The sequence below is a fragment of the Mobula hypostoma genome, chromosome 6 (assembly GCF_963921235.1).
Source record: "Mobula hypostoma chromosome 6, sMobHyp1.1, whole genome shotgun sequence".
NCBI lineage: Eukaryota > Metazoa > Chordata > Chondrichthyes > Myliobatiformes > Myliobatidae > Mobula > Mobula hypostoma.
Window position 1 is genome coordinate 85,413,625 of NC_086102.1, and position 20,276 is coordinate 85,433,900.

A 20,276-nucleotide genomic window follows, 5' to 3' on the forward strand; every position below is an offset into this window, starting at 1 on the left:
GTGCGCGCGCGCGCGTCAGCTTCTGTGGATTTTCTCATGTTTGTGATCACTTGCTTACTGTTGGTGCAGCCTTGCAATGGATAAATTGACTGTTGTTCTTCTATTTTTAAGTCCCACTACATTTCTGTGCCTCAATGTTTAGTAACTTCCGGGATATGTGACCACAAATTTTAATGCTTGTTGCACTAATTTCTTTTTATCTCGTGATTTGAATTTTTTTGACATCAGCTAGAATATGAAATACTGATGATAATTTGAGCTTAACCTTCTGATGCTTTGTGAAGTTGAAGTGATGGTGAGAGGAGGAGTCTTTTGGTTCTTATAGGAACAATAGTCGGTATTGAGGGATAGTTAACTGTATGAAGCATATTTTAAAGATTGATTAATTAAACTCATTAATTGGATAGAAAGCTAAGGAAAGTTGCAAATTAGCCCACTCTTTTGAAATGGGAAGCTACTTGTATATGAAATATTACTGCCCAGCATTGGTTGATCTAGCCTATTAAGTAATGTTTTCCTCCAGAAAATTAACTATTCTTGCTCATTCCCCTTATTCCCTTCCACGCAACTATGAATTCTTTCTACTTCTGTAATTATAGTTTGTGATGCAGAATTTCAACCATCTTGTGTGATGTTGTTTATCTATCCCATCTCTTTTAATTATTAGAAAGGGAAAGTTATATTATGCATTCAATTTTTTTCTGAACAGCTTTAGAACATTTAATTTTTATTTGTAATTTAGTTAAATGGTAAGTCTACCACCTTGCACATGAAAATTTATAGTGCATAAGCTATTTGAGAAGTTTAATAACTAGTTAAAGAATAACAACTGGAATTTTTAAAATAGAATAGACTGTCTCAAATAACTGGTCTTCCCTAAAGATAAAGGTTTCTCCATTTATTTCCGGAGCTACTTCTCGTGTTTCTTTCATGCATTAATTCATGATATCTCTAATCACTACCTTGTATATCCCATCACACAATCCTCCTCAGATTCCACTAGATAAATGCTTTTGTACATTTAACTCATTAGTTTTTGACACTCCATTCACTGCAATAATTATGCAACGCTAATTTGTTTAATTGCCCCCTCATTCCCTCATTTCTACTATTGCAGAGTTCCTGCCGCGCCCCCCCCCGGTATTGTTTCTGCTTTCTCCTGTTATATTTGTAGCTTTGGGACACCTTGTTGTTAATTCACTTGCTCAAAGGGTACATACCTAATCAGTTATGTGCTATTTATTGCTGGATCTGATTAACCAAGATGAATTGTTTCGAGGTTTCTTCTGGAATTCCTAAAGTGTCACTATTCCAGGGCCATCCTAGAAAGATAATTTTAGGTTCACTGCACTGTCAAGTATTAAAATTTTTCTTTCCTTTCGCTTCCCCCTTTACCTCCAACACGTGTGAAGAATGTATGGACCTTGTCTCTGAGATGGCAAGACTTGAATCCTTGCTTTTCTCATGGCTTTGCTACCAAGTACCAGTGTCCTCTAGTTCAATTGATTTCCAGGATCATAATCCATCTCCCCAGCTGAATGTTATTCAACTATGGTGTTGGATTGCTTCTTTGAACTTCACTCATGGAAGAGCTGTAGTTTTGCTCTTTCTTCGGGTCAGTCTTGTGAGCACTGAAATCATGCCAAGCTAATTAAATTAGTAATCAAGTGCCCAATGAAACTAATCTGTTCTCCTTACACAATGTCCACATCCTTGTATTTGCTGCACATCTCCTTTTGATCTTCCCCATCTTCTCCTTAAATGCATGCCCTCTGGTATAAGACAATGTAACTTTCTGACTGTTGCACTTATTTTCTTGATTAATAAAGGCAAGTATGGCATTAGCCACTTTTACCACCATGTCAACCTGTGTAGCCACTTTCAGAGAGCTAAGGATGTGGTCTCCAAGATCCCTCTGCACATCAACACTGTTAAGGGTCTTGCCTTAACAGTGTTCTGTTTCTTTACATTTGATCTCCCAAACTGCAACACTTTGGGTAGGTGGACAAGTTTGCTAGAGCTGTTGGGGAGGGTTTAAACTAATTTAGGGGAATTGGAACTCGACTGATAGGGCTAAGGATGGGGCAATTGGTATACAAGTAGATGCAGTGTGTGGTGAAACTGTGAGGAAGCATGCGCAGGTGGTAGGGCAAAATTGCAGTCAGTGGGATGAGTTGAAGTGTAAGATGTGAGCAAAATTGAAAAGGGTGATAAATACAGGACTGAAGGTGTTATATTTGAATGCATGCAGTATATGGAATAAGTGTTATTGTACCGCAATTAGAGATTGGCAGGTATGACATTGTGGGCGTAGTGAATCGTGGCTGAAGAAAGGTCAGAGTTGGGAGCTTAACATCCAAAGATGCATATTATATTGAAACAACAGGTAGAGGGGGTGGGGTGGCTTTGTTGGTTTAAAATAAATGAAATCAAATCCTTAAAAAAGAGGTGATATAGGATCATAAGATGTAGAATCATTGTGGGTGAGTGAATGAGGCCTCCATTGGTCAGTCAACCATAGATATTGCAACCTAGCTGTCTGGATATGCAAGCCTGGGCAGTATGATATGGAGAGCAAGCTATTGCCCACGTAGCAAGCTCCCACTCTCCATGCATCTCATGAACCCAAAGGAACAGCAGAAACTGGTAGTGTTTGGTACCAGCAGCGTCACAGGAGTTGCCAGTCAGCATGTCAGCATTGAACTCAATGTAGGACTGCCTTAGGGACACTAGCTCTGGATTTTCCCTTTGGGTTTAATCCCAAAGCTCTCCTCATAAATGAGTATAGCTGCAAGGCAGTGGAGGCTTGCGATCAGAGTTTTCATTCTCTTAGATGAGCTGCCAACCACGGCTAACGAGCCCCATCTGCCTGAAGCAACTGGTTTTAAGGCACCAGTAGCCTACCTTAGCCCCTTCTCCTGTTAGTAAAAACAGTTCTGCCTGGCTTAGTAGCTAAGCCACATGTGAAGGCCAGGACTTGGTTGTCAGAGGCTATTTGAGGTGCAAATCACTGGGGGCATTTAATAGGTAGTGGGAGCTTGTCCCCATCACCAGCCCTGGCTGTAACAACCTTGTGGGTAGAGTTAAGAAAGTGCAAAGGTAAAAAGACCCTGATGAGGGCTGCAGTTGGTGCAAGAGGTTATTCATTGGTGACGCAGTGTGAGATTTAAAAAGTACTTTTGGTTCTTTACGATAGGCTGCAATCTATGTGCGAGGTTGTTGGTGATGCAGCACGACATTTAAAAATAGCTTTGGCGGGCTGCAGTCAGTGCAGGGCAAATTTAAAAGGAGGTGTACGCAGAGTTGCCATTGTTGGAGTTGTCCAGTGTTAGAGTTGTCAGACTTTGGTGAGAACAGGCTTGGGCAAGCATAGGCAGAGATTTTAAGTATAAGTAAGTTTCAAGTAATTTTTTTTGTTGGTACATAGCTAGTGTGCTGGGAAAGGGGTCGGAGGTAGTGGTATGTTCTTTGTGTGAGATGTGGGAACTCTGGGAGACCAGCTGTTTCCCTGATAACTATATCTCTATTAAGTGCACTGAGCTGCAGCTCCTAAGAGACTGTGTTGAGGAACTGGATGACCTTAGGCTCATATGATAAGATGAGGTGATCGGAGGTACAGGGAGGTAGTCACCCCTAAATTGCAGGAGGCAGGTACCTGAGTGACTGTTAGGAGAGGAAAAAGGAATAGGCTGGCTGATGCCCTCAATAACAAGAATACCATTTTGGATACTATTTGGGGGGGGCATGACCAACTGGGGGAAGCTGCAACCAGGTCTCTGGCACCGAGTCTGGCTCTGTGGCTCAGAAGGGAAGGGGGCAGAAGAGGAGTAGGTCCTTGAAAACTAAGGGCATCAAAGGTTGTGGAGAGAAGACAATAGAATAAGGTTGAGAGAAATAAATCAGCCACGATCAAATGGCAGAGCAGACTCGATGGGGGATGAACAGCCACATTCTGCTCCCATATCTTATGGATAAACTCTCCATTATGTCTTTTTTTTGTTAGCTCGCATCTGATTCCAACTCTTCTCTCATGCCGTAACCTTGATTTAAGCCCAATGTTACCAACCATTGTCCATTTTGGCCCTGTCTTCCAGCAGTCTTTAAATACTTCCTTTCTAAGAAATCTGAATTATGTGTATGTGGAGATTGCACTGCTGAACAAATACAAACTTGAACAATTTTATTTAATTCCTTTGTAAGATGTGGGAATGGTTGATAATCCCAGGATATGGTAAGGTTTCATCTTATGACTATCATTCCAGTAACAGAAGTAGCACATTATAGCACAATACAGCATGGATATAGGCCTTTTAGCCCAACAAGTCCATACTGACCACTGTGCCAACTCAGTTAATACCAATTTCCTGCATTCAACCCATATCGTCTAAGCTCTGCCCCTCCATGTATAGTGCCTATAAAAAGTATTCACCCCCCTTGGAAGTTTTCATGTTTTATTGTTTGACAACATTGAATCACAGTGGATTTAATTTGGCTGTTTTTGACACTGATCAACAGGAAAAACTCTTTCGTGTCAAAGTGAAAATGGATCTGTACAAAGTGATTTAAATGAATTACAAGTATAAAACACAAAATAATTGATTGCATAAGTATTCACCCCCTTTGAGTCAGTATTTAGTAGATGTTCCTTTTGGCAGCAATTATAGCCTTGAGTCTTTGTGGGTAGATCTCTATCAGCTTTGCACTGCAATTTTCCCCCCATTCTTCTTTACAAAACTGCTTAAGCTCTGTCAGATTGCATGGGGATCACGAGTAAACAGTCCTTTTCAAGTCCAGCCACAAATTCTCAATTGGATTGAGGCCTTGGCCACTCCAGGACCTTAACTTTGTTGTTTTTAAGCCATTCCTGTGTAGCCTTGGCCTTGTGCTTGGGGACATTGTCTTAGTTGGAAAACAAGTCTTCTCCCAAGTCACAGTTCTCTTGCCGACTGCATCAAGTTTTCCTCCAGGATTTCCCTGTATTTTGTTGTTTTCATTTTAACCTCTACCTTCACAAGCCTTCCAGGGCCTGCTGCAGTGAAGCATCCCCGCAGCATGATGCAGCCACCACCATGCTTCATGGTAGGAATGGTGTATATTTAATGATAGCTTTTAGTCTGATGGCAAAGAAGCTCAATTTTCATTTCATCAGACCATAGAATCTTCTTCCAGCTACTTCAGAATCCCCACGTGCCTTCTGGCAAACCCTAGCTGAGATTTCATGTGAATTTTTTTTTTCAACAGTGGCTTTCTCTTTTGCCACTGACCCATAAAGCTGCAACTGGTGAAGCAGCTGGGCAACAATTGTATGTGCAGTCTCTCCCATCTCAGCCATTAAAGCTTGTAACTCTCCAGAGCTGTTATAGGTCTCTTGGTGGCCTCCATCTCTAGTCCCTTCTTGCATGGTCACAGTTTTTGAGGATGACTTGCTCTGGGCAGATTTACAGCTGTGCCATATTCTTCCATTTCTTGATGATTGACTTAACTGTACTCCAAGGGATATTCAGTGACTTGGAAATTTTCTTGCATCAATCTCTTGTGCTTTTTACAGAATTGTTTGGAGTGTTTTTTTTGCCTTCATGGTGTAGTTTTTGCCAGGATACTGACTCACCAGCAGTTGGACCTTCCAGATACAGGTGTATCCAGATGCAATCAATTGAAACACCTTGCTTGCAGATAGGCGATCTCTATTTAACTAATTATGTGACTTCTAAAACCAATTGGCTGTACCAGTGATGATTTGGTGTATCATATTAAAGGAGATGAATACTTATGCAATCAATTATTTTGTGCTTTATATTTGTAACTGAACAACCCGGTGACCTGTTGGGGCACCCTTTGAGAGAAAGGTAGTGCAGTCTGATGTGATGTGCTTTGGAAATTAAAGAAGAAAAACTCAGTTTATTAAAGAAGAAAGACATGTGGCAAGACAAATATAGCTCCTCCTAGTTTAACGAAGGATATTCTCAAGTTGATCTTCCCTTTTCTCCTATTCTGTCTCTTCCTCTCTCATCCTTCTCTGCCTGTTTTTATCATTCTGGAGACATGCAGCCCTTTCATCCTTCATCTCTTCATCTCTTCTACTGTTTGTTCTTTCTCTCTGATCCTGGAGTTGTGCGACCCTGGCCTGATCCGATTCTTGTTCTCTGCTCCTTCTGTGCCTATTGTTGTCATTTTGGAGACGTGCGCGCCTTTCCTCCTCTGTCTCTTCTTCTCATCTTTTTCTGTCCTGACTCTTTGATCCTGGAGTCGTGCAGCCCTGGCCTCATCCGATTCTTGTTCTCTCCCTCTCCTTCCCGCTTCCCGACAATGTTTGGCTACATCTCTTGACCATAATGTCCCCCTTCTCCCTTTCCACGTGGCATAATTAGGTAATTTCTCTCAAAGGGTGCCCCAACAGGTCACCGGGTTGCTTAGTTACAAATATAAAGCACAAAATAATTGATTCGCTAACACCTTCTGTTAGCGAAAGCAGGGAACTAATGTAGGTCTTTCGTAACAGTGAGGTTTTGTAAAACGAATGTTTGAAAAGCGGGGGACACCTGTATTTAATTTGAAAGTAATTGTTTTTGACATTTAGAAGAGATCTTCATGTCTTAATGTATGTTTTGAAATCTGATACAGCAACGTAAGTTGCTATGGTCGAGAGATTGAGTTTAAATCGTGGTTAAATTTGAGACAACTGGTAACTTGTGATAAGGTTGGATGACCATAGAAGCTGTGGTATTATTGTAGAGTTAATACCTTGCCTCTTTGCAGCTAAGATTGATATATACTGTCAGTTTAGACTTGGAGATGAATGAGATTTAGCATTGTGTGTGATATTATGAATCTTTTTTAAATGCTCCATTTTCTGACGACTTACTGCTTAAATGTTTTTCATATCTTTCCATTCCTACAATAGGAGGAAGTTTACTATAATTTTGTCAGCTGGTTGCTAAAGACTTCCTGCAGTGAATTGTTGTAAATTTAGTCTATTGACACGATAATGCATTGTTAGAATGACATTATTACTTTGGGAAAAAAAATCCTTATTTTCAGATGTGATAGTAAGCTTGAAATACTTGTTCAAAATATTGGTCAATTTTCATGTGAGTGGTAAACTGGAAAATGCTTCCAATTCTGGCCTGTGATGTTGACTTGGAAATGTTAAAGTCATGAACAGAAGTTTGTTCTGTGCAACCATGTTTTAACATCAGCATTTAGCAGTCTCATTACATGTTCCCAAGAACTGCATACATTTTAGATTTTTCATTTGCCATCATAGATAAAGAATTAAACATAGATAAAAATGATAGCATTTTATTATTTCCAGAAACTGTATTTTAGTATTTTCTGCGAATTTGCTCACAAGAATGTTCTTTTGTGATCACATGCATCTTTCTTCAGAAGATGGGGAAGATAGCGATTTGGTCATTTAGCCACTTATTATGTGACAGCCAGAAATAACTTTATTCAGTTCCTCTAACTTAAAAAAAATCTTACTTTCACAAAGGTTCTGCATCTTGCTGTTCTCACCCAGGCCAAGGCCCAGAATTGCCAGCAGGGAAACTATAGGCACAAAACTGTTAAATTGGATTTGATTTAAAATGCTACTACAATGCAAGAAGTAAAAACCTTTATGTGATTGCAGATAAAATTGTTTTCAATATATTGAACTTTTTACTGCATTATTCCCCCCCCCCCAGTTGTTTGGCCCATTTCTTGAAATCTATTTTATGTTTACAAACTCCCACTATTAAGGAGCTAGCTCTCAGTATTTTTGATCGTAAATCCGTTTCACAAAGTAACTTGGTCCTCAGCCCATAAGCCATAAGACCATTCATTCCATCGAGTCTTCTCTGCCATTCGATCATGGCTAATTCAATTAGCACTTTAGGAACACCTCATTAATGTAGATATCTAATCAGCCAATAATGTGGCAGCAACTCAATGCAGTGATGGTCAAGAGGTTCAGTTGCTGTCAGACCAAAGATCAAAATGAAGAAGAAATATGATTGTAAGGGGGTTTCGATTTTTATGTTACTGGGGAGGCTAAGTAAAATGGCGTCTTTGTTATGTTAATCTGGGGAATGCGGCTTTGTTGTGTTAAACGCTGAGAAAGTTTGCGCTAGCAGCTTGTTGTGGTTTAGAGGGTGATGAGAAATACGTTATTAACCAATTGGGATAGCTGTTATGGTTTTGGTGTATTTGAAGATACTGTATGCGCGGGGTTTTGGGGGAGAAGGCGGGAGAGCGAGACAGAGGATGGACGAGGTGCTGTGAGTCCCTAACGGGGTCGGACCCCGAGTGGGACGTTCAGCGAGGAGACGGAGACGGACTCGTGTGGAGCGTCTGGTCGACCACCGTTGTTGGTCCCAGACGGCCGGTTGAGGGTGTCCGAGGGGGTCGCAGGGTGAAGAAGAAGGTCCTTGAGCTCCAACGGTTTTTGTGCACGAAGAGATTGAACTTTGATAAGTGTGGCGCCTTTTATTTTCCTTTTATATTTTATTCTCCTTTTATATTTTATTCTCTTAATTATATAGTTCCAGTAATATCTATAAACTGTAAATCATTTAATTGCATCTGGTGTATTGTCTGTTATTTGGGCAGGGTGGGGTATCTCACACAGTATCCACACAAACGAATTATCCAGTTTGGCGGGGCCGAGGCTGTTTCCCTAGACGACAGCGAGCCGAGCGACCCTGAGGGTGGCCAGGGGGGTTACATTGTGTGGGCTTTGTCTGGGATTGAGTCTGCTGGTATGCTGTGTGGGTGCCCTGTTTAAATCTGTAATGTGTGTCTCTGTGGGTTATTTGCTGGTGATTGCTGTATGCGTGGTGGGTGAGGTCTTTGTTCGAGTTCAGACTAGCATTGATGAGTTGGAGGTGGCACTAGGGGCTGTCCATGCGGTTGGGAGAGAGAGGAAAGAGTGGTCTGATTTGGAGGTAGAGTCTGCGAATAAATGTTCTAGCTCTGGCGGGCTCCGCCTGGCACTTGGGATGGTGTCCACCCCGAGGGGCGGAGGAGTGCGAGACGTGGGCGGAGCGGATCTCTCAGTTGTTAGATGAGTGGCAGTGCTCGGTTGAGGGAGAGCGACAGGGATTGGTTGAGAGTTTGAGTAGGCGGGCTGGTGACGGTGTTAGAACTGTCAGGTTCACTTACACCGTAGTGACAGCTGTCAGTTATTTGAAAGGGGCAGGGGGAGTTTTCAGTGTGTCTTCTCTGGCTAGGAGGGCGGCTAAATTGCTTGCAGTGCCAGGGGGATCATTTCAGGGGATCAGCCCCTCCTTCAGTTGTCCGGCTGATCAGAGAGGTGTCGGGAAACTTAGTGGAGGCCCAGTGGGGGAACGGCTTGGGGTCTCTGGGGAAGCACGTTCCCAGCAATGTACCAATGAACTTCCGAAAGGAAAAGACCCTATTCCTGAAGGCTTAGAGGGGCCACGCCCCAGGGTGTCACTATGGATAGAGGGAAGCGATGCTAAGCTATCCTCGACCCTGGGGCACAGATCAAGCTGTTGTACAGTTCGTTTTACAACCGGTGTCTGAAGCATTTATCCTTGACAACCGCAAGGGCACCGGAGACTTTGGGTACCAGTGGCAGTAGTTATCCAGAAGACGATGATTGTTTAATGACCCTGGAGTTCATGGAGGCATTTTCAGGGTACCCAGCGTGTGGAGTTGCTTCTGAGGACGTGTGTAGCAGCCTTGAGGCGGTACCGAATTTAAACGAGACCCAGCGGTGGTACGGCTTGGGGAAAGTAGCTGAGGGTGAGACCCTCTTAGTAGACGCTCCGAACCACCACGAGGGAGGGGAGTTGACCGTTGAAGACACCTCAGTGAGAGAGAGGTCACGGCAAATGTACCCTAGCGGCATGGAAGATGAAGGCAGCGTGTGTGGGGATGATGCGATGTGGTTTAATGTGCTGCATCTGAGGAGTGGATGTTGCCAGATCCTGAGGAGTGCGGCTGTTGAGCCGAAGACGGCTGTTACTAGTTCCCTAAGATTCTTCCGATCCGAAAAGATGCCCAAGGGCATATCCGGAGCCCCTGCATCTTTCCCGCGGGGCATGAGGAAGACCATGGGGGAAGTGAAGGTATGTGGAGTTTTGACGTATGTGGATGACTGCCTAGAGCTTGGATTCGCCTGGGGGGACTATGAGGCGAGGTGAGTGGCTGAGCCTGGGCGACCGAAGTGAAGTGTCAAATGTGGAGGAGTTTTTGGCCGGAGGAGTTTGGTGCAGTGTGAGGAAGATGACCCGACATACCAGTTGAACTTCCTGGTGTTGGGACAGACGGTGGTGGACCGGGGGGTGGAAACGCAGGTCGTCAATCTGAATGAGACAAAGGGAAGAGAGGGGATTTGCACCGCACTGTGGTCATGTACTGATGAATTAATCCAGCGAGAAGAAACAATGACCCACCTTTGAAGGGATCAGCAGAAACTCAAGACGTCCATTCAGAACAGATTGGAAGATTTACAAGTTGGGAAAGATCAAGAAAGTGTTCTGACTAAGGTCAACAGAAAACCGAGAGCCCAGGGAGGGGAGTTTGACTACACTCCCGAGGAGGTGAAGAAATGGAGGACAGATCTCGGAAAAGGGAGGCGGATGCTTGAAAGGAACCTGAAGGTGACTATCGCGAGTTTAAATGAAGTGGAAAAACTGAAAGTTGACCTGGAAGATGCCCTCAGGAAGAAACAACCGGAGGCTGAACATTCTTTAACTGCTGCTTTTCAGGTCTGGGTGGAAGAAGGGTGGGGTAACTGCGTCCCAGATTGAGATGGCCAGGAACCCTGAGTCAGAACTGCGGAGGCTGTGGCGAGAGTTGAAGGAGTCCCCAAAGAAGCTGACGTCTTGACTGCAGGAGGCTGAAGGGGTAGCCCCGGCTAAATGTTTCAGTTTGGAGAAACTCAAACAGCAGCTACCGATTGAGGGAATGAGGAAGGATACGGGTTCAAAGGATGATGTGCTGCACATGTGGTACATGCTGCCTTTTGCTAACGTCCCCGTGATTGAGGAAGAGACCTTTGGCCCTTCTCCCACTGAGTCAGGTGTAGTGGGGAGAGCTAGCTGTGGGCAGTCTGAGTTATGGCAGGATCAGGAAGGAGGAGCGGCGGGGCCCCAGACACGGGACTGGGGGCTCCGAGCTGTAGTGGTGGCCTGAGCGAGAGAGGAGTTGGCAAGCAGGCCCCAGGAATCCCTAGTAGTGTCTGAGCCTTTTGGGTTTAGGTGAGGGGGTACAGAGGTCTCAGAGGGTTAAGAAGCTCCCAGATAGGTTGGCCTATTTAGCGCCTGTGGGACAGGAGTAAGGTCCACTGTTTGGGGAGCACTGTCACTGTGTGTATCTGTGTATGTGTATGTTGTGTGTCTGTAGGACTGGGTGGCGAGTTATTTAGAAGTCATGAGGACATGACTTTATTTGGTGTGGGGAGAGTGTAAGGGGGTTTCGATTTTTATGTTACTGCAGAGGCTAATTAAAATGGCGTCTTTGTTATGTTAATCTGGGGAATGCAGCTTTGTTGTGTTAAACGCTGAGAAAGTTTGCACTAGCAGCTTGTTGTGATTTAGAGGGTGATAAGAAATACGTTATTAACCAATTGGGATAGTTGTTATGTTTTGGTGTATTTGAAGATACTGTATGCGCGGGGTTTTGGGGGAGAAGGCGGGAGAGCGAGACAGAGGATGGACGAGGTGCTGTGAGTCCCTAATGGGGTCGGACCCCGAGCGGGACGTTCGGCGAGGAGACGGACTCGTGTGGAACGTCTGGTCGACCACCGTTGTTGGTCCCAGGTGGCCGGTCGAGGGGGTCGCAGGGTGAAGAAGAAGGTCCTTGAGCTCCAACGGTTTTTGTGCACGAAGAGATTGAACTTTGATAAGTGTGGCGCCTTTTATTTTCCTTTTATATTTTATTCTCTTTTAATTATATAGTTCCAGTAATATCTATAAACTGTAAATCATTTAATTGCATCTGGTGTATTGTCTGTTATTTGGGCAGGGTGGGGTACCTCACACAGCATCCACACAAACGAATTATCCAGTTTGGCAGAGCCGAGGCTGTTTCCCTAGATGACAGCGAGCCGAGCGACCCTGAGGGTGGCTGGGGGGGCTGCATGATATAAGTGACTTTGACCATGGAATAATAGTTGGTGCTATATTGGGTTGTTTGATCATCTCAGAAACTGCTAGTCTCCTGGGATTTTCCTGCACAACAGTCTTGAGAGTTGACAGAGAATTGTGCATAAAATCAAAAAAAAACATCAAGTGAGTGGCAGTTCTGTGGGCAAAAATACCTTGTTAATGAGCGGTCAGAGGAGAATGGCCAGACTGGTTCAAGCTGACAGGAAGGCAACATTAACTCAAATAACCACAAGTTACAACCACGTGTGCAGAAGAGTATTTCTGAACACGCAGCACATTGAAAATTAAAACTGATGGGCTACGCAGTAGAAGACCACAAACATGCACTCAGTGGACACTTATTAGGTACAGAAGGTACCTAGTAAAGTGGCCACTGACTGTATTTTCCCTATCAACCACATTCTCCTACCTTCTCCGTTATCTTTGATGCCCTTACTAATCAAGAACCTATCAACATCTACTTTAAATATACCCAGTGACTCAGCCTCCACAGCCAAATGTGGCAATAAATTTGACATATTTACCAGCCTCTTGATAAAGAAATTCCTCCTTATATTTGTTCAAAAGGAACTCTGTTCTATACTAAGGCTGCACCCTCTGGTCCGAGACTCCCCCACTATAAAAAATATAATTTCAGTGAGGACAGGCCCAAAGCCATCAAACACTCCTCATACATTAACCCTTTCATTCTTTAAGATCATTCTCATGAACTTCCTCTGGACCCACTCCAATGTCAGTACATCATTTCTTGAATCTGTAGCTCAAAATTGTTCATAATACTCCAAATGTGGTCGGACCAATGCCTTATAAACCCTCAGCATTGCATCCTTGCTTTTATATTCTAGTCCTCTTGAAATGAATACCAACATTGCTTTTGCCTTCCTTACTACTGACTCAACCTGCAAGTTAACTGAAGAAAGGGCTCTGTTGCTAGTTAACCTTTGGCTCTGTGCACTGAGAGCACGCAAAAGCCTTTAACTAAATAAGGAGGATCACCTCCCATCCTTAACATTCACCTGTCCTGTCAGGTACTACTTGCTCCATCTGGAAATGTTCGGTTTCAATATTGTTTTTATTATTCATCTCAGAACCCACAGAACTATAGTGGAAGTATGTCTTTCTGATCCCACAGGACCACTGAAAATGAGGATTTCAGCAGCTGTTAGAACCTCAACATTGTTGTAAGATAAATGCCTTTTTGATCTGCATGATGACTGGATGGCTAGTGGCAAAAAATCAGATTTGCGGAAATCCACTGAATTCGATTTGCTATAATGGATGAGTGGTTCGCTTGGTGAGGCCAGGTGCTGGCATGTCATGAACACTGAGTCATCCAATCACAAAGAAATACCTCAGTGCTTTTGGAAATGCTCGGAATGGATACTACTCTAGCCTCATTCAATAGGATGTTCCAAAAGTACATTAACAGAATGAATCACAATGAACGTCTTTGCTGCAGTAGTCTGAGCTAGGTTTGATTAATGATTCCTCGTGTTTCTTTAGCCAGATCAAAACCTAGTTAAAGTCTAACTGTTGGCTCTGAATTCCTTTAGCTTCTGTCTCCATGAAGGTTACATGACGTAAAGAGCAGTTTTAAAATATTGCAGGTAGGTTCCTCTGGACTGTGAAGCAGTCAGTAATGTGGAAAATTCAACAACCAGCTATTCCTTGTGAGAACAAAATTAGTTCATTACTTTTTATTATGTTGCCATCTAGTTCATGAATACACATGTTGCAAAAATCTGAATTACAAGATGTGTAGTTTTTAAACGTGTATAAGTAGTGTTCTCTGAAACTATATCTATGCCATAAAATATTTGGAGACTATATTCCTCGGGTAGAACTTGTATCCTGTCTCAAGTGAGCAACTGAGATACTTCAGCTATTTCCAACTCCTTAGCCTTCCCACTAACCCTTGTAACAGGAAACTGCTGCTAAGTATTTAGACTTTCTTTCATTATCTCTAATATGGAACGCAGGACAAAAAATAAAGATGTGTCTTAATTACCCCACTCACTTTTTGCTTGGTGATTGAGCTGGGAATGAATGACAGTAGAAAATGGCAGTTGGAAAACTTCCTGCACTTTATCAGATTACGTAAATGGAGAAAAATCTGATATTCCAGTCACGCCTGGTATCTTTGAAGCTCCTGTTAAAACAGGACTTAATGAATAAAGTTATTTATTTATTTATTTTTAGAGATACAGCACAGAATATGCCCTTCCAGAGTTTAATGACATTTAGCTACATTAAATGAAGTTAACATGACTAACAATTATTATAACATACTTGTAGAATACACTAAAATGTGAGAACTAATTATTTTCTGCTGATTTATTTACTTGCAGGTAAATCCAGGGTGAAATAACAGAAAATGCCGCTGTTCAAGTCACACAAAAGTCCAGCAGACATTGTAAGAAATCTCAAAGAGAACATGGCAATGCTGGAAAAGCAGCATATTTCAGACAAGAAGGCTGAAAAGGTATGCAATGTTGCTTGAAAAGATGCTGTCGTGTGGGAATAATCTTGTTCAATGTATGAGAAGATGTGCAGTATGAAGTGTAGTTGAAAGCTGACAAATTCTATAATTGATCTTGTTCAATACAAATTCTACAATTGAATTAAGTAATTATCAAGTCAAGTTTGTTGTCATTTAACTATATGCATGTGCAATTCTTTCACTTAGCTTGTACACAAAACTGACTTGTTAGCCAACTGTTAACAGCCATGTGACTCAGTGGTAAGAAAGCCACCTTTCATAAACAATATATGTCTAGGGTCGGTATGATTTGGGTTACGACCAAACAGGAATGTTGGGATGTTACAATTAAAAGAAGCTCAATTTGAGTGAATGCTGTAAGTATTGCCCATACACAGTTATCGGTAGCCTAGAAATGACATTGTACACCAGCATAAAATTATAAAGAAAGTGAATTTACCAATGTTGAACTTTATCAAACAGAAAAGGAAAAGAAATTAAAAGGGCCCATTGCCATTCCAATGTGCACATAAACATTGGAGCTCATTTCTGGAGTAGTCGGGAGTATCGCTTTACTCGCGTGCTGAGCCCGCATTTCATGTGAAGGACACCAGCCACAGTCTGACCCCCTTGAAGACCATTTTGAACGAACAGGCTCTCTCAGGAGTATTAGCACTTCCTCCTTGGAGCCAGTTGTCTGCACAAAGTACTTCTTACAGTGGGGTCTTTCCTTTGAAAAGCATTCTGCAGCATCTTCCCTTGTGCCCTGCTCGGCAGCTCCCGCCCAAAGACCCTAAACCAGACACTGTCGTTCAGAAATCTGATCCCACCCAGCTCTCCCAAATCATCCATTGGGCAGAAAATTACCAAGAGTACCAAGGCAATCCTGGTTGGCTGACACAACATTCCTAAGTTAGAGAACATGCTCCTTATCTTTAGCTGAAGCTAAAACAGTATTACCAGCAGGACACACTGCTTTTACAGAAAGCTGCTAATATAAGATACCTCACAGTATAGCAGTAGAAATCTTAACCGGGGCATTATACATGTATATAATGTATATAGAAAAGAGACAGTGTCTCTTAACCAGGGTGTAAAGCACAGTGGTACACATAACACATTACACACAATAACTTGTGAAGGTAAGGATAAAATCTACAGATGAATTGCATGTAAATAACCAATTAAAGTGCATAAATTAAATATTGTAAGGTATGGAACATATTAGCCAGTGACACTTTGAATATGATGCGGTAGGGAGTTCAGAAGCCTGATGGCCTGGGGGAAGAAACTGTATCCCATCCTGACTGTTCTTGTTTTTATGCATCAGAGTCTCCTGCCTGATGGTAGAAAGTCAAAGAGGATGCAGGATGGGTGGGTGGGATATTTAATAACACTAAGGGCTCTGCGTATGCAGCGCTCCTGGTAAATGTCCCCAATGGATGGTAGGGAGACCCCTGTGATCCTCTCAGCTGTTCTCATAGTCCTTTGTTGGGACTTCTGGACCAATGCTCAGCTGCTCCTATGCTAGATGGCGATACAACTTGTCAGGATGTTCTCAATGGTGCTCCTGTAAAATGCGGTTAAGATTGGGTGGGGGAGCCTTGCTTGCCTAATTCGTCTTAGGAAGTAGAGGGATTGCTGTGCCTTCTTGTTCAGGGAGGCAAAATTAAGGGACCAGGTGAGGTCATCTGTGATGTGATCCCCTGGGAACTTGGTGCACTTAACTCTCTCTGGAGGAGCTATGTATTCAGAGGGGGATTGTTCATCTACACCTTCCTGAAGTCCACAATGATTTCCTTTATCTTCAAATTTAAATTCAAAGTACATTTATTATTGAAGAATATATAAGTTATACATCTTGAGATTTGCCTGCCTACAGGCAGCCACAAAGCAAGAAACCTATAGAACCCAATTTTAAAAAAAGACCAAATCCTTATGCAGAGAAAGAAAACAGAAACAGTCATGCACACAAGCAACAGCATTCTGAACCAGGTTGAGTCCTTAGATCTTCTCCCTGGAACAGCCGGAGTCAACTCAAGACTCAGTCTCTGTAGCACAGCAGTCAGCAGTTCACTCCCAAGAGATGAATGAACATTGCAGGAAAATGAGCAAAATCAGCCTGACCCTTGCCTCCATTTCTGACACGGGCTTTCCAGTCTATTTGGACTGGCATTTAAATTGTCCAAGCACCGGTTAGTGCCTCGTTCTCGGACCCAGACCCCAGAGCAGCGATACACTTGTGCCACCCAGTCTGAAGCCATTAGCAATCTAATCAAATAGGCTTGGTGCCTGGAGCGATCTAATTTCTCAACTGGGTTAGTGGGCAGGCATCGAAACTCTTCTGCTTGACTCCTGTTCAAATCACTCACTCCAAATCCATCTCCGACAGCAATATAACTCCTCCGTGATACCGTCTTGAACATGTTGTGTTTTGGCTTTGCGCTGCACCCTTCGAATCAGGTTTCCTCTGCTTATTTCTTCATTGTTTGTGGTGATAGTTCACTCCAATTTTCTTCAGAAAAGGTGTTATTAGTAATGATTTTAGTCAAATTTCTTGCCCTTGGATCTACCAGTAAACTGTTGTATGCCTTGGTAGTGCCATCTTAAACTGGAAGATGGTGTTCAGGCGTAGGTTGTTCTTCTCACACCAATCCACCAGCCACTCCACTTCCTCTCTGTACTCCGTCTCGTCATTGTTCTTGATGAGACCAGCCACTGTTGTGTCATCCACAAACTTGATGACATGGTTTGAGTTGAATCCTGCGATGCAGTCATGTGTCAGCAGTGGGCCAAGTGCACAGCCTTGGGGACCATCAGTGCTCAGCATAATGGAACTAGAGATGTTGCTGCCCACATGGATTGACTCTGACCTTCCTGTTAAGAAGTCCAGTATCCAGTTGCAGAGAGAGGTGTTGAGACCCAACAAGGACAGTTTTCTCCACCAGTTTCTTGAGTATGATGGTGTTAAATGCTGAGCTGAAGTCTATAAACAGCAGTCTGGCATATGAGACTCCCATTTTTCAGATAGGACAGGACAGAGTGGAGGGCAGAGGGTACTGCATCATCAGCACATCAATTTGAGTGATAAGTGAACAGGAAAGGGTTCAATATTGCTGGGAGTAGGGATTTTGATGTGTTTCATGACCAGCCATTCAAAGCCTTTCATAATGGTTGATGTTAATGCCTACAGATGATAAGTCTCTTAGGCAGGTTTCTTTGGCACCGATACGATGGTTGCTGTCTTAAACCTTATAATATTATGCTTTTAAAACATTTTGTTTGGATTTGTTGGAATAAAAGGATTTTCATTATCGTACCCACTTTCAATTAATGTCTTGTTTCATAAATGGAACTAAATGAAGCAGCCAGTCTGTTTGTAGGGGTGAGAGAAATAACCAGATTTAAAATTTGACATTGGCCATTTAGATGGCGACGAGAACAAATGAAATCCCTTTCTGTGAACAGTGTGAAGAATATTTTTGTGTTCATTTGAATGTGTCTTAGTTTGATAATTTTTTTCTCAAAGATTGCACCTCCCGCCCCACAGTGCTGCACATATTTGTTCTGAAGTCCTGGCGTAGATCTTGAAATTGCTCCCTTCTGATCAAATACAAGGGTATTGAAATACAAATGCTTTGGGTTCCATCAAAGCTCAGGAACTGCCAAAGGTTTGAATTTCAGTTATGTCAAATATTTGAAAATGGCACTGAATCATTCATCCAAATGGACTAACATCTCCAGTTAAAAGATAGTTAACATATTGGATGTACATATGCTGAGTATCTGCATACTAATACATGCACAATGTGATCAAATTCTTGGCTTTAACTTGGTCTTTAAAATATTAACGTGACAGAGGGTCTTTGTTTAACTCTTTATATCATAGTGGATTAGTGAAAGAATTGTACATAGGCTAAACCATTCAACCTTGTTATAAATCTTTGTTCTTTTCAAATATTGTTACCTTGTTACTTCTGATTTTTCATATGATTTCATTGAACCACACCTCCCACTGTTGTATTCACACCCATACACCCTCTTTTTTGTGTTGCTTCTTTCTGACTCTTCCCCCCCCCGCATTGTCTGTTTTAATAAACAAAATGTGTTAGAAATAAAAAATGAAATGTGAAGAATGGTTGAGTTAATTTTTAAATGGGATTGCAGACTGAACATACTGTATTACACTTTGTTTCTCTGTTGGAAATTGTTAATACCTTGGTAAATATTTCCTTAATCCCGGATGTGTGGCATACAAAAGCAAGTTTTAACATAAAATGGCTGTCCGTCTTTTTCCTAATTGAAGAAGGTTGCAGAATCTGAAAGCAGGACTTGTACTTGCTGAGTGCTGATTAAAACTTTTTTACATTTATGTGGCTTGGGATAGCCTGCTACACTTCATTACTTTGAGGATGTAGAACTTGAGATTCGTGAAACCATATATTCATTTGATTGTGCTTCACAATTACGAAAGCCTATTCTTTTATAAGGTGCTGCAACATTATGCCTGGGCAGTTGAATGATTTAATTACATATATTGAAGTTGCTGATCACTGTTGCAACAGAAAATTGTCAGGAGCATCCTGACACTCCATGGAAATAACACTACTTCTGATGTACATGTATGTCAGCAGATTTATCAGATGGTAGTTATCCAGAACAATGCAGCCCAGGTACTTGCTCCAATTTTAGTGGCTAAAATATTGAATAAATGAATTTTTATTTATTCACCCAAGTCACTCTGACGGTACCTCCTAAACCTGTGTCTGCTAATATCTGACAGGTCAAGGCACATTGGAAAATCAGCACATGAGAATATCACCACATGCATGTTTGCCTTCAAGTGGGACACTATCCTAATTTGGGAATATAATGCTGGGCCTAAATTCATGGACTCTTTCTCCCCCCCCCCCCCGCCACCAAAGACATGGAGTATATAGTCAGTAATGTTACCAATTCAAGGCAATGGCTTATCTCCACTTCTAGAAAGCATTCATGGGTGCCAGCAATGTTCTCATCAATTAAATGTGCAAACCTGGGCAATGTTGCAAACAGTGATGTAGGCAGCAGCAGCAGACTTTTAGGAAGACGTGGACCAGTAGAATGGCCAGCTGCATTGCAGGTTGAATTTTAATAGGGTGAAATGTGAAATAATGTATTTTATAATGAAGAACAAGAAAGGCAAATTAATCTGGGGATTTACATTAACAAATCTTTAAAGTGGGCAGAAAATTAATCAGGCCTTTCAAACTTGCTGATCCTCTGTTTTATGAACACAACCAGAGAGCACAAAAATGAATCAACGAACAGTGTGCTGGAGGAACTTGGGGGGGGGCAGGGGGAAGAAATCATTGACATTTCAAGTTGAAGCTCTGTATCAGGCCTCCCTTCCAGACAAAGTGAGGCAAGGGTGTCAGGGTGAGAGTTTTGAAGGCTAGAAAAGATGTAGTTTGTAGATAATTCAGGAAAGAATTAATTGAGACATTCAAAATTAAAAGTTTAGAAAGTGCATTCAGGTGAAACTTTATTTTGAAGATGAGATTAGTACACAGAGACTCCAATTTAAAATAATTTGCAAAAAAAAAGTAGGAGAGTGTTAAGAATTTAAGATTGGTAGTTAGTAGCAAGCAAATTAGATCATACATTTGTATTCTAAGTCTACACATCTTGCACAACCAGGG

General features: G+C 42.2%; 1 protein-coding gene across 1 annotated transcript in view; it reads left to right on the forward strand.

Annotated features, from left to right (window-relative positions):
• cab39l (calcium binding protein 39-like) overlaps positions 1–20,276 on the forward strand; it is a 60,458-nt gene that overhangs the window by 8,638 nt on the left and 31,544 nt on the right. Inside the window, exon 2 of the mRNA XM_063051113.1 lies at positions 14,465–14,598. Within this exon, the coding sequence (XP_062907183.1) occupies positions 14,491–14,598 (108 nt within the window). The 5' untranslated portion in view covers positions 14,465–14,490. The remainder of the gene's footprint in view (positions 1–14,464; positions 14,599–20,276) is intronic.